At 34.7% G+C, this 15,671-nt stretch overlaps 1 protein-coding gene across 4 annotated transcripts in view; it reads right to left on the reverse strand.

The window, feature by feature from the left end:
* Nucleotides 1-434: 434 nt before the first annotated feature.
* The window catches only part of ARHGAP5 (Rho GTPase activating protein 5), a 48,139-nt gene continuing 32,902 nt past the window's right edge, over nt 435-15,671 (reverse strand). For all 4 annotated transcript variants that reach the window (XM_080592644.1, XM_080592645.1, XM_080592642.1 and 1 more), the window contains 4 exons: nt 13,929-14,006; nt 12,429-12,560; nt 10,111-10,216; nt 435-4,224 (listed from right to left, as the gene is read on the reverse strand). In XM_080592644.1, coding sequence (XP_080448770.1) covers nt 3,894-4,224; nt 10,111-10,216; nt 12,429-12,560; nt 13,929-14,006 — 647 coding nt within the window. In that variant the 3' untranslated portion in view covers nt 435-3,893. The remainder of the gene's footprint in view (nt 4,225-10,110; nt 10,217-12,428; nt 12,561-13,928; nt 14,007-15,671) is intronic.

Below are 15,671 nucleotides of genomic sequence, written 5' to 3' on the forward strand. Positions count from 1 at the left end.
ATTGGAAAAACTGATTTCCATAATCACAGCCTTTCTTGCTGAGCAGCTCAATCAAGTGCAAAATGTAACAATTTACACAGAATTTACCATGCGCTGAAGAGAAAAACAGAACGCCCTCCGTCCGGTCACGTGGGAGGTCTGCGTGTCTCCACCCTGACGGAGGGGTACATCACACACAGAACGGGGTACACCATTCAGTTCACATTGTGTGCAAAATGCTTATACATTTCTGCAGTTTAAAAGAAGTATAAGAGATCCAAAAAGAGAGACTCCTGCCTTCCCCACCCCACCTCCCTCCCTCCCCGCCCAGAAATTCCTTAGGCATTCGATGCACTCAGTTTAGCAAGATTTATGGCTAAATTTCTCTGTGTATGTGAGAGAACAGGGTGCTTTTGCCTTCAAAAATTTAGTAGGCAACTAAACTGAACATTATACACAGTAAGCATCTTAGTATTTTATTCATTGCATCTTTTATACAGAATAAGCTTCACTGATATTTAATCCACTGCAGTATTCTGTTGATGTAGCAACAAAGGATTACATTATAAACAAAGAACAAAATTTTACCTTTAAAAATTTTATATATATGTAATTTTTTCAGTTGACAAACAGCATCACAATTACTGAAAAAAATGAAATAAGCATGGAAGCTAAGGCCAAATTTTTTCATCTCTAATTGATAAGTTTTCTGTATTTATCATAAATATTAGAAGCTAAACGCCAGCAACTAAAAATAAACATACCTATAACTTTCTAGTAACCAGTATTCAAATAATGGAGAAAACGTACAACAAAAGAAGTTTCTTTTCACATCAGTTGACATCTGCGATCTATTTACACTATATATGTTAAAATTCCACAAGATCATGAAGGGTAAGGAATTTTAAAACAATCTGTTAACCATTTCTTAAAATGGCGCTTTTGTAACTCAAGTGTGGGTCTTTAAAATCGGTAAAACATTGAAAAACAACACACTGCAGAATGCCTATACCAAAATTACATAAAAAAAAAGTACTCCATAAAGTGTCACTGAGATGCTCAACTGAAAATAATATACATTTGTATTTTTATCAAGATAGATATTACTGTAAAAATGCTCACATTTAAAAAATATAGTTATTATTGTTTGTATTTCCATTAAAACTAGAAGGGACTACATGACCCAACGTACGAGGAGTTTGTATATAATGACATGCTTCCTCCTTTTATAGCACTAACAAAAATAATAGAGAAAGCTCTATTATATACTTTAATAACAATGGTCTAATTTCCTAGTATCCTTTAGAAGCTTTACTCTGTGGGTGTATGTGCGTGCAAGTCTGTGCACCTGTGCCTGTGTACATAACACACGCATCTCCAAGTGCATACACACACACATCCACATTCCTGCATACAACACTTGCATAATGCAAATCCTATGCAGGAACTCTGCCATGTGACAGCCAGGAGTCACATGCTGTGCTTTCTTATTATTTTTCTTCAAATGTTTTATCTGGTAAATGCAATAACACTCTCATGTTTGGCCAAATGTGTTAGTTTTTTAGCAAATCACGAAATACGTGATTTAGCCATAACATCACACACAAGAAGAACGTTACTGATGGTGGGTGCAGTGTGAAAGCTCATGAAATGGAATGTCAATTACTCTAAAAATTAGTATTCAAAGATTAGATAAATATTATGGCAAACACCTTGGACTTGATAGAAAGTTTAAAATGTAATTCACATTACAAAGACTGAAGATACTTTATGTATAGAACTTTTAAATATGGATATGACTGGCATTTATTTTTAAGCTTACTTCTATTAGAAATAGCCTTGTTTCCTGTACAGGTGATGCTTTGTCTATACCATAGATAGTAGAAAAATAAATTCTTTAGCAACCTAGAAATAGTTTATAAAACTCTTGTAGTTTCATTTGCTCTGCTAAACGTGCCAATGTTAGACTGACAACTATAAATAAAAGCTATATAGACAACAGATGTAAAGTAGAACAAGTTAAGAATACTACAATTTACAGGACAGACTTTATTGTACTATTAATTCCTGTGTGCTTTGCAATAGGAATAGGGTTGACTTTTCTTTTTTTTTATGTTTTCTTAGAAAAGATAATTGCAAGAATATAACACAATATCAAGATAATTTATAATATACATGTAACTTAAAACAGCAGCCGAGTTATGGTATCATAGTAATCTTGAATGATATTCCAAGTCATAATTAGAAGTACAATACCTAGGACATAAGTGGGAGGGAAAGGCAATTTTTATTTTATGAAAATGAAGCAAATCAAACTCTTAAGAGCCTTAAGTCTCAAAATCATCTATTTACTATAATACATACAAGACGATCTTAAATCTTGTTATAAGTGAAGATTACAACAGTGACCATCATAAAGCTTTTTTAAAAAAACTACACAGAACATTCTAGCAGCTGAATGAGCCAAAACTGTCGTCTTTGCAAACCTAAAAAGGTGTATTTTGAACATGAAAGAAAAAAAGCTGCTATGAAGTATCACAAATAGTGATCATCTATGGTCTCTCCTTTGCTACAATTTGTAACCTTCTATTTTTTTTTTTACCACTAACAAAATATTTAACCAAAAGATCTATTTAAATTAAGCAGCATTCTTTTACAGCAAAATTGGTACCAATGTAAAAGGAAAATAAATGAAAAAAAAAGAGATCATTAAAAAAAATGGTGCAAAAACAAAAATCAGTCATTCGAATTTTTAGTACAACATACCACAGGAAAAAAAATGAATACAAGTTCGTGATTTTATATATATACACACTCCAAAGAAGTTAATCGTCAGTACCCAAAGTATTTATTGCCATGTATTAGCAATGCATTTTTTATATCTTTAAAGGGTCACATAAAAATAGATTTAAAGAATAGATTAATTGAAGTCCTAGATTAAAACATTGTTTGGTTTAGAGAATTTTACTACAACAAAGTTCATGTTTATGTATGAAAAGTTATATAACCTTATATGAAAATGTCATGAACTATTTTCTAAACACTACATGTATTCCCAAGTGGGAAAAATTAAAATATCTAAAATATATTAGATTAAGTTTACAAGACCATCAATGATCTTTCAAACATGCAGTTGTTTACAGAATTGAGTTTTACAAAATGTTTAGTTCAGGAATGGAACATAAAGAAATAAGTAGGCAACATCAAAACTTTTGTACAGTATTTGAAATTCACTTTTACAACAAGCATGTCCTTGGTATTGTGCTGTAAGAAATAATAAGCAAGTTCACCCACCCTTAACAAACTGTCCACAGGTTTACTTACAAGTAAAGATGGAAGGTGAGGAATTGTAAAATTCTCAACAGTGCATTTTGCATTCTTCCATAAACCATCCTAAGCCTTCCGTCACATAAGTAGCCAGGAGATTACAAAATAAACTATAGCTGGGCTTTATTTGTTTACACAGAATGCTTGAATGTGAATAAAATTGCCAAAAATAGCATGTTAAATAACAAAAACAGCCACAAAGCAGGCTGTAAGCATTGAATGTTTCATAAATGTAATTTTTTAATCATTAAATTTCTATAGAAAAAATTTTATTCACAATATATTGTGACAAATTGTCACAGGAATGATATAGTGATTGCAATAAAGTATCATGCAGCAGCAGCTTTGTACTTTATAGCTATTTTTGCTTTTAAAAATTAAACCTCTCCAGTCATGCTTACCACATAGTTTTTATCTGCAGTGTGTACAAATGAGGAACACAGTACGGGATAGAACAAAAAGATGTCCAATCAGCTGGATGAGAATTATTTTTCATAAATATGAAGTACATTACTGTATCCTGAAACATGCACGTCTATAGCTTTTCTTTACTGTCCAGTGCCAGGCTGCCTGCAATCATCTCCTATTTATATGATACCAAGAGGGTCTGCTGGTAGTTGGGGCTGTATCAGCTGAGGCTGCAGCGGTGGCGGCAACTGAAGAGGTACCATTGGCTCCACCATCTGCACTGTGTTGGAAGGCGGTGGCTGACACGCCACTGGGTTCGGTGTTTCTACAATCTCTCCGTTGTAAAAGAAAAACTGACACTGTTGGATGAAGGTCTCTATAACCGACTGGTGGATTTTGGTGGTAGAAAGAAACTCTCTGTTTTCAAAATCGGGTCTCATCAAAGTAGGCCAGAAACAAATCGACAGGTTATCGGCAGTCATAAAGTTGGTTTTATATTGCTGACTAACCCTGAAATGAGAATGACATGCACAGAAATGAATTTAAAATGGTATGCAATCAACCAGAAGTATTTAAACACACACCAACATTTTGAAGTGACAATAATAAACTACAAATTCCTCAACCAGCCACAGGCTCACATGTGTTAGGAAGTCAAGTAGATTGTCTAGGAGAAGAATGTCAGAACCCGCTTCTTACTGCTGTACAGCCAGATACTGACCAACATTTATGATACTCAAAGAAAAGGGGATCACATTAGATCATATGTTAAAAAAACACACAACCAATAATACCAAGTGTTGATTACAGCACATCTCTGCATTTGTTTGTGTTTGTTTTTTTTGTTTGTTTTTGTTTTTGTTCATGCTGGCCAGCAAAAGAATTTGCCTCAGCTGTAAAGAACACATCAGTGCAAATTGGTTGGAGCAGGTACCCCAGGTCCAAGTCATTTTGAGGAAGACTAGTAGCCTATGTAAAGCTAGGTCCTCTTGTTGCATTACTGCTAGTTAATATGAAAAAAAGAAAAAAAGTACAAACAGAGGACTTCAAATGACTATCTAAATTACTCTTTAATGCAAAATGGAAGCTCTCTGGTAACAGGTTTCAACAACCATTCAGGAATAATAAAAGGAAAGGGATGGATTGCTTTAATGACTGTGGATATTCAAACGTTCAGCACGTAAAAACAATTAAATTGCTGCAATTGTGTACTTGTATACAGTTGTATACAACTTATTTAGAAAAATAGCTACTACTGTTTATTGAATCACAACCTTGAAGAAAAAAGATTTTTTTTATCCTATTTTGTTACCATGCCAATTTTTGTTACTGTACGTGTGCACTCAGAAGCCTCCTAAGTCTGTACAAAAGAAGCAGAAGGAACAGGCTCAATATTCAGCTTTATCACCCTCTCCTTACTAACTTTCAACTTGGACCTTTTTCTCCATTACAGACTCTTCCCTTGGAATGGCAATTCTGCTGTAATTCTTTCTCCCGTTCCATTTCTTTTGGTATTTAATGTTTCTAATACTATGACTTACCACAGTCACACTGCTCCAAAATCTCTATTTTGCTTCTCTGATGTAAGCAAGTAGCACTGCAACTCCTGTGATTATTGCAGCATTCTTCCAAAGCAATGTCTAATCAGACTTGGTTCGCTCATCTGCTGCTTATTAAAGCAAGCACAAATGAGCTAAATTATTATTTCTATGCTCATTTTCTTCTTGTAGTCACTTGCTGTGTTTCACAAGATGCTGAATTAGGCTGAGCCAGGATAACTATTTAACATGCCAGCAGCAGCTACTGCAACTGTAACCAAACTCTGATCAGGAAGTTAATAAATATATTATTAACTAGCAGGGGAAAGGCAAAACAAGTCACCTGGAAGTATTTTTGCAAATATTTTATCAGCAAAATTAACTATTAATATTATTCCATACACATTTTGCACAGAAGCTTCTAAACAAAGCAGCGTTTGAGCTTTAAAGAATAAAAATATTTTAAATATATAAAATATTAAAGTTCTTAAAAGTGCAGAGTGAAGCAATAAAAAAATAATTAAAAGACAGTCCATCTAATATCAGCCAACGTAATTTTAGGAAAAAAAATCCCTTCCCTATGAAACTGCAGATTTGCCAATACAAGACATGGGGAAGAGTTCCATGAAACAAAATTAACCTAATACTGTCCAGCTCCAACAAAAGGGGGAATTCTTTCCCTATTCTCTCTCCCTACCACATGCAGAGAAGTACAGGCTTCTCTACTTACACTCGTTATGTTTAGCACCTGTCACACCCCTCTGTGAGCCAATCTGTTTAGTAAAACAGCACAACACTACCCTAGGAAAGCAGATTTTGTTTATTTGTTTCACTTTGTTTTTATGTTTTTCCAATTAATAAATTCAACCTCAGTTCCAGATTTCCAGAACTTCACGGGAACAACTGAAAGGGAGATTGTGGAAATGAGATGAGGAAGGAACTGACAGGTTGTTACTCTGCCTCATCTGCCAATTAATGCACAGGTTTACACACCAGACTATTATCATAAACACTGGAATTAAAGAACATTATTCAATGTCAAGACAATCTATATAAACCAAGATAGTTTAAAAAATAAAAAAATTCTTTAAGCAGGGATCAATCTGAGTGCCACAGAGATCAGTTCCTTAGTCTACCATTATCACACCTCAAGAAAAAGAAGCTTCTCCTGGTGAGTTCATTACTATTTTATGAATTACATAAAATTCCATGAAATATGTATAAAGTTTACGAAGTAATACATTTCTAGGTCAAATTAATTCACTAGAATCTACTCAAATGGTTTGATACCACAAAAAAAAAAAAAAAATGCTCCGAATTCAAAAGCCTTGTAACAAAGTGTGTCTCTTACTGGTTGGGGAACTGCATTTGGAAAACAGTTCACTTGGGAAAGAAGTGACACTAAGAAAGAGAAAAACACAAGTTCCCAAAAAAAAGGTAAACATCGTGTTGAAACATAGAAACAAAAGAATTTCAAGATACAACACAAGTACCAGATTACTCTGATGAGCTCTTGCCCTCTAACCAATGGTTGGGCTTGATGATCTTCAAGGCCTTTTCTAATCTAAATGATTCTATAAACTTTGTAAACATTATTTTGATGACAGGAAAAGGTTCAGAAAAAGAATGAGCCTAAGTTTGGAAATTCTACCTCTCTGCAAGGAATGGATTCACTGGATCAATTTCCCTAGGTTGGTGCTGTATGAACTACAGGAGAGAAACAGAGCCTGATGAATTCTAGAATACTTGTAAGCATGATGGGTTGGTTGCTTCTGACATAAGACTCTTCTCGGGCAGAAGATAAACTAAACTAAAATACTCTGTGCTCTAAGTAACATCACAATTTCATCTAGAAGTGACTAGGGAGAGTTGCATGAAAAATCTGGTGTTAATAAACCTGCCAAACAAGTAAGCTATTCCACTGGGAACACACAATTCCTGTATTACAGTAGACAAGACAAAGGTAACAGATACATTTGTCGTGCAAAAATAGACAGAAAAAAACTTTAGTAACTTGTCAGTGACTTATTTTGCTGATCAGCAAGAGCAGACTGCACGAATTTCTGACAGCTGGCTGTAGTCCATAGATTGAAAAGCTGTGAAAACCGTAGTAAACACTACAATTATGGCTATAAGAAAATATTTTCACTCATTTACAATGCATGTATAGTGGTAATTATAAAGGATAGGCTTGTATTTTAGCATGCGCATTACTTATTCCAAATTGTGTGAGGGTACACAAATACTGCCTCTCAACCTGTTTTGAATAAATCTGGTCCAAAGGATATTGGGATACCATTCCTGAGTAAAAGTAATATTCATATTATTTTTATTGTATAAATATTATGTCTCCTACCATACTTTCCCCATACTACTTCAGAATCTTCTTGTAAGTGCTTAGCAAATGTCTATTCATCTTCTTTTATAATCATTCAAAATGAAAATGTAGAGTCTGTATTTCAACCTTGCTATTTCTCTTGACCCTACCATCTTCGTCCACTCCAAACTCTTCAGGCTGTATACCCTGTATACCTATGATCAGACTTCGAAAGCTGTACAACCACGTTTTCCATAGTCTTCAGAAGCACACTGTGCTGTATTAACTCTTATGTATAAAGGGAGCCATTATAAAAGAAAAAATTAAAGCCAGTGTCAATACAACACCATCCTGTTTCAACAGTCTTTAAAACTCACTTCTACTTCCAATTAATCAACCACAATTAGACAGCTAGCACACTATGAAAGGTACTTATCACACTGAAGAAATATTCATCTCATCGCTGCTATTTACTGCATTCTCATGGTTTTGTATGTCTAGAGCAAAGTCGTCGGGACAGTACTCGCATTCTTTGTTTCAATAACAAAGTCCTATGCTTGTGGATATACCAAAATAGTATCAATCACAACCACTCACTATTAACCATACAACAATAGCACATTCCTCACCCTGCTGACATATGAAACAAAAACTAAACATTGAAAATAAGAGTTCTCTTTACAAACTGCTCAGTCACGTAGAAGAGTGTTTTAGCTCATTTAATGAGAAATTCATCCAAAAAACACATTTCAACTTCCATCATATACTAACAATAATTCACCACTAGTTAATCTCTTAAAAATAAATACAGACTATAAAGAATTTAGTTACAAGAACAGGTCTGAGTTTCTTTTAAGATCCTGTATCTACCTCCATACATATGCAACTGTTTATGCTCAGGCAGTTCTCTTGCTTAATGGAACACACCTGCCACTGCAAATGAGAAGAAAAATGACAGCCTCTCGTACTTAAGAAAACATTATTTTGTTACTAGCAACCTGTATGTGCATCAATCATCTTTAAAAGGATGAGAACGGACCGGAGAGCAAAGGCCAATATACATCACTTCTGTTCTCCAGTAAGTTCTGTGATGAATATATTTCATTCCTCTGTGTATGTGCATGCATTAGAACCTATTCAGGATTTTTTACAATTGCGTTTAGCTCTTTTACTTGCAGCAATCTGGGTACTTGACACTGCATTTAGACTTTTGGTACACTCAACTGTGCTATGCAAACAGGTGACCAGCTGATAAATACTGACAACTGCAAGACTGACACTATTCCACTGAATTCAAGTGACATCCAAGTTCCTATCTGGTCCATTAAGAACTACTGAAACATTTCAGGTGACTTATCTAATAACTGTGTCAACTTTGTGATGTTTCGTTTTACCTCAGCACATCTTTCAAGTCTGTAATATAAAAATGCATGGAATAATTCTAATTATATGATTCTGTCTATTTTAGGGCTAGAAAACCGAATTTTTATTTGGAAAAACTACAACGGAAAAAATCGATGCATTCCCCTGCAAAGGAAAATGAGTAACTTCATAAAGCCTTACAAAGCTATAGCTGTGATTGAGAGAAGTGTAAAGTAGGTGCCTAAACATCAAAGTTTCTCATATATTCAATGAAAATAAAATTGTAGAATCATTTAGGTTGGAAAAGACCTTTAGGATCATCAAGTCCAGCCATCCACTTAACACTAGAAATCTACTGCTAAACCATGTCTCTGCGTGCCACATCCACATATCTCAAATATGTCAAGGGACGGGGTCTTCACCACCTCCCTGGGCAGCCTGTTCCAAAGCCTAACCACCCGTTCCATGAAGAAGTTCTGCCTGATATCCAAATTTAAACCTCCCCGCCACAACTTGAGGCTATTGCCTCACATCCTAGTCACTTGCCACCTGAAAAAAGAGAGATCACCCTCCTCTTCTCCAAACTAGACAACTGCAGTTCCTTCAGTCTCTCCTCATAACTCTTAATAATGTAGTTAACTATCTGATTTAGTGGATTTCAGAGAATCCGCTGTTTTAGATGAATAAGAAAAAGCTAGTCTTTCTATATTTTTTTTTATGACTGCATATTGTACACTTGCATACATAAAGGGTCAGATCAGATAGTATACATCTACAGGTATTATTTTATTTTTTTTTTTTTAAAAAGAAAGCCATTACATTTCCATGCAAGAGGTAAGACTTAGGATACAAATGTAAGCAATTTACCGCTACTTATAGCTTTGTTCTACATTTTAGTCATTCAGCGGGTGTTTTTAGTGCTACATTTTAGATGCTGATTGAAGCTGACCTTGATTTAATGGGCAGGGAGGTGGGGGGGATCAGGCCAAATGACCTCCATGTTCCTTCAAACCTATATCAGTCTATAACATTAATAGCTACTTCCTTAGAAAAGAGATCTGCAACAATTGTGCAGATTTGTTCTTTCAGCTTTTTTGTGATATACAACAATTAACAGTTACTAATACATTTATTTTTCAATTGTTACAAATTAAAAAAAAATAGTAGAAAATACTAAACCTGTTTAGATGCGTTATCACATATTTGAAGACATCGTAGTTCACTGGGTGGAACTTCTTCACAATTTCCTTTAACTCATGGAGCCGTTCTGTCCTATCCAAGATCTCTGTAAAAACAAGCGACATTTTCTCATACATTTAGAAAAAAATTCTGAATAGCGTTGCTGTCTTTTTCCTACTATAAAAAGGTACAGATAAGATACCCACAGAGAAATACCAAGTGAGAAAGTATTTAATAAAATTCCTATTTACATATACTTTAAAAAGAATAACGTTTTCATCATAGAGAGCAAGCCATCTAAACACAAAAAGACTTTTCTGTATTTACATGGATTTATTTATTTGTAACAGCAGACTGTTAGCACTTAACTCATTGGCTTGCAGAATAATAACCAACAATGTGACAGGGTCATGCTTGCAAAATATTGTGACAATATACCTAAAAGATTTATACAGGCCCAAGTTTCACGAAGATTTGGGTTATGGAAGACTTTAACAAACTTAGAAAGACTTAAGCTTACCAGTCAAATAATAAACAATTATGAATAAGCCTGGTGCAGCTATTTTAAGTATACTATTTAAAGGAGAACAGAGCTTTACACAGGCCCAAGGAATATTAATTTGGGTTTAAAAGAAGAAGCAAACAACAGTAAAAGGACTACGGAATAAAATAAATTATGAAAATTTAGAACAGATCAGCGCTACTTCTGACACCAAATTATATACAGTGAGAAGCTGATACTGGTTTAAAACTTGAAATGAACTCGCAGTTGGGTTCAGACAGTTCAGGATCGACAAACTAAATTCCAGAACTTACCAGTTTTATAGTCGAAAAATGGGGAATCAAGACTCTCTTGCAACCAAATTGTTGGCACAGGTGTGAGAACTAGAAGAATCCATACTATCCCACCAAATATTCACATATGAAAGAACACTAGCTCCCTCTCTCAAAATTACATTCCATAAATTGCTATTGTACATTATCACATTTTTGCCATATCCTACTGTGTAAAAAGGTTTGTTTCAAAAGAAAGACTTCAATTCTTGTTTAAGCTTCGTATGCTACAGGTAAGTAATATGTAATTATCAAAGCCTGTCCCACTCGTCTCAGAAAATCTCAAACCTAAATGAATAGAAGAAATTATTAGGGTAAAATATAACACTTCTGCTAAAACACTTTTGAAAATACCACTAAAATATTGTAAACAATACATTCTGCAGAATGTACTTCCGTTCCATGACGACTCATATCTGAAAAGGAATACAAGCTCAACTCTAATTTGACGTACCCTAGTACATAGTACCCTAGCCTTAAAGTAACATTAAATGTTTCAATGTACCCCAAATAGAAATGTAATGAGGTATCAATTGCATTGGAAAACAGTAAAACCAATGGAATAGCTTATTGCATATTCTAAGCTAGTGCATGTTTTGACTGAAGTTTAAGTAATCAAGAAAAAAATAAAACCTAACCAGAAATATAGTAAATAAGGGATTTGCCTGAAAAGTACAGCAAAAATATTAAAAATAAGTGTTTAGAGTTGTCATACAAAAATATAAAATTTCTAAGGGAACATACTTAAATCAAGTCCAGGCCCAAGCCTTAGGTTTACAAAGATATTTTCATATTTTGAACAAAAAGCAGTATGAATATTGGATGTCACAGCTGTATCCTGCAAAAACGAATAGCAGTGCTTTTCTAAAACAGTTTGCTGGCACCCAGAAATGATCCCAAGAGGGATAGATACTCTTTAAGAAAAGGGAACAATTTAGTCATATTTTCACTGAAAGCTTTTGAAGCATTTGTAAACACAGTTAACCATTTCATCTTACATGAAGTTCAAAAAGAATTAAAAAAATCTCAGATTTACCATAATATTCCATATACATGTCAGATTTCTACAGACTACTTTGAATGGAAGCCATGATGAATTCAAGGGGCGTTTCCCCCACATACACACCTGCTTAACAACTACATAACTAACTACATTAGATTTCCAAGAGTTTTCATCATATGCAGCACTAATACAGAATTAAAAAAAGAAAAAGGAGATTGCTTCAATTAAATTTCCTAGGTAAACTGGAAATAATAGGCCACAACTTATTCAGAAAAAAACTAATGTAACAAGTCTACTTCATCATATAGTTCCATCACTTTGAAAGCTTTGAAAGAACGTTAACAAGAAATGGGTACACCTAAGCAATTATAAAAAATAAAGAAAAATCAATGCAGCTAGCCCTTTCAACTACAATGAACTAAAAATTGCAATAAGGGCAATCAATGTGAAAAAATAAAAATCAAACAAGATTATTACTTACTTGATGTTTCTAACAACTCTTGGTGTAAAGAGTAAGGAATTAATGGATCTGGCAAATCTGCAAAAAAAGCTTTAAGAGCCCCAGCCACAGCATTTACTGTCACTTCCATAGACTCTAGACTGATATCATGATCTGTAAGACAAAATTAAACAGCACTGTAAGTAAAACCTACAGCTATCCTTTATAGCATTTTATGAAAGCAAGAATTTATTGAAAATGCTGGAGATGAAAATGTCGCCAAATATTTGTCAAAAACACACGACAGGGTGAGTCAGTGGGTAAGATACCATCACTTCGACACACGTGAAATCAAATTTAACAAGTCTGACAGTATTAAGAAAGCAGATCAGAAAAAAAGTTGTCTAACTCTGTGTGGATCTAAATCACTTCTATTTGACATTAACTATTTTCTGAAAATTTATTTTGCCCAAGAATGAGTTTTAAGATCTATTTCCCCAAATTTTGTTAAAAACTGGCAAAATTTGCTGAGTTCATGTAGCCACATGAACAAGATCACAAAGCCTTTTAAGCAAGGACAATAACACATGCAATAACAACGCAGTGATTCTACATTGCCATATAACCTACTGCTAAATTCCCAAATAACAGAAGCCTCGTTTTATAACTAGAGATTTTTTTTAAATAAAATTTATAACATTGTAGAAGTCATGCCAGATTTTTTTAAAACTTTTCTAAAGTCCATTCCACCCATAACATCATTTAATATAGTGACATCTAGCATTATATTCAGATTATCTGAAATAGCACAAAATGAGGCATTAAAAAAAAATGTAAATTTATTCTCCTTATCATCTAGGAGGAATTTTTTCATCTATTTTATCTATTTCACACAGATTCAATTTCATAACTAATATCCAAGAGGGCTCTTAAAATATGATTTTTTTTCTTTTTGAAAGATCAAATTTGATCATAAATAAAACGAAAAAGCAGAAAGAAAAAATAATGCTGACCCTTCTCAATACACCCAAATGAACAGCATTATTCACTGATCATATTCCAGTACATTCCAGCATGAGAAAGGTGGTATTACAAATTCATTATCAAGATTTAACTGTTAATCCATATTATTCAGAGGGCTTTCAATAAAATAATTATCAAAAAGTTCTACATTCAGGGGACGTGCGAGAGGGAAGTGAATGCTTTAATGCCTAGGACTGGTGAGCACTTCAGACTGCAGTTAAACTCATTTATACAACTAGAATAGCACCTACAAATTCCACAAGCAGCACTTAAAATCAGTTTTAACATTAATTGGCTACAAGATTTGATCCCATCCTTAGTTTACACACAGCTTCAGTAGTTACAACCTGAACTGTATCAGTACAGCCTACCAGAGCACTAAGCACTCGGTACTACAGAAATCAGTTTGAAAGTGATTTATTTACACTGAAAGTGACTCATTTACACTGACTGCACTATCTTATAAATCCATAGTGAATTCAAGTTGTTTCGGCTTTAAATAATAAAACAGGGCATTACCTTGATCAAACTGCTTCTGAATGTTGTCTTGATCTGTTTTATTACCACTGACACGGTACAGGCCTTCAGTACATAATCCTTAGAAGGAGGGAAAAAACAGTTATAAAACAAGGTTATGTACTACAGAGCAAAACAGAGCCAGTCATAATTATTTATTCAGAAGCCGTAAGTAGGAACATAAATCTAAGTGCCTAAAAAGTTACATGGTAGTACTATATCAGTGTAATTGTTATCAAAATGGGAAATACCAATTGTCTTTTGATTACACTACTCCATTTAGAGCAAGTCAGGAGAGGAGCAAAGTGTTAGGAAGCATAAGTCAGGAGAAGAGAAAAGTGTTAGGAAGCAGAGGTTCTCCAGGCTACTCATTATTACCTTGCCTTACTATGTGTTACAGAGTTGTCATAATTCTAGCAGCCACCCTAGGTAAATAACATTACAATACAGATCCACACCTTTATTATGAACACACAAACACAGAGACACACACTCACAATCGCTCGCTCCACCCCATTGATTATGCATCCTATCACATCGCTATCTGTTTTGCCCACAGCTACTCGCTAAACGAAAGCATCCAGCCTGCTAATCGCAGCTACCCATAATCTTTTTCTTTGGCGATTTGGAAACCATTAAGGAAAACAACCAGTTCATAGTCCAGAGTTCTCCATATTTACAGGTGCAAAATTATCTATATGCTACATCTCCATAGCATTACATGCTTTTATTTAAAAAATTCCAGTTTTAGAGCTCTATGAAGTTTCTTGGCTCTTTACCATCAGCCCAGTAACCGAATGCATTTTACACTATAAAGTCAATACAGCAACTCCTTGGTCACACCTCAGTCTCAGAGCGTGTAAGTTACCAACACACACTAGGAATTCCTGCTCACATGCTCCAAGTACAGAATGCACTTAACTACTTCATACAGCTGGGAACGTTGCATCAATTCATTTGGCAATTATCACTCTTCTAACTCCATTTCTCCCTCTTTATGCCTCCACAACTCACACATCTCTTTTACAGGCTCCATCAAAGCTACTGTAGCAACTTCTGAGTATTTCTTCTTCAATAAACCTTCCATTTAGCTTTCCAAATCCGTAGCCAAGAATCTTTTCTTGTAAGTATTTACCAGAACTGTCCCTTCAAAAAACAGAGCGCTATTCGCTGATTTCCTCAAAAAGCACCAGGAGATACAAATTGGTGGCACAGGGCAAAATGGGGAATTCAACGATTTCCACAGCTGGAGGGGTTTCAAACCTGCCTTCAAAAATGTGCCCCAAATGCTGTGAAACAGAAATACGTTGTTTTTCTTGCTGAAGTTGTAAATAAAGGAATAAAAGAAAATAAAAAAATCGCTGGTAGATAAGAACAAGCTAGGATCATTTAGTACAGGAGAACTCTGAGTTGGATCCCCCACAGCCCCAGGGTATTCTGTGTTTTATCCAACTACCATTACATTTCTTTCTGCACAAAGGGAAATGAATCTGCTGCAACAGCATTTTCTGTGAAGTCTGATTCAGTCACTGTTTAGTAAGAGAGTTTAAACCTTGAATACTTGGACTGGGCTGCTGTGGATACAGAGATGCTCTGTGGTAGTATCTGGTGTTTTTTCCCCCCTATTTCACCACACAGTAGACACCTCTTTGCTCAGACCACTACAGCTCTGAGATACTGGAAAAGCTAACACAGTACTTCTGAAAATTTTCAGGAGATGCCTACTAAATTTAGGCATCTTCTTCC

Source organism: Anser brachyrhynchus (genome assembly GCF_964034855.1).
Source record: "Anser brachyrhynchus genome assembly, chromosome: 5".
NCBI lineage: Eukaryota > Metazoa > Chordata > Aves > Anseriformes > Anatidae > Anser > Anser brachyrhynchus.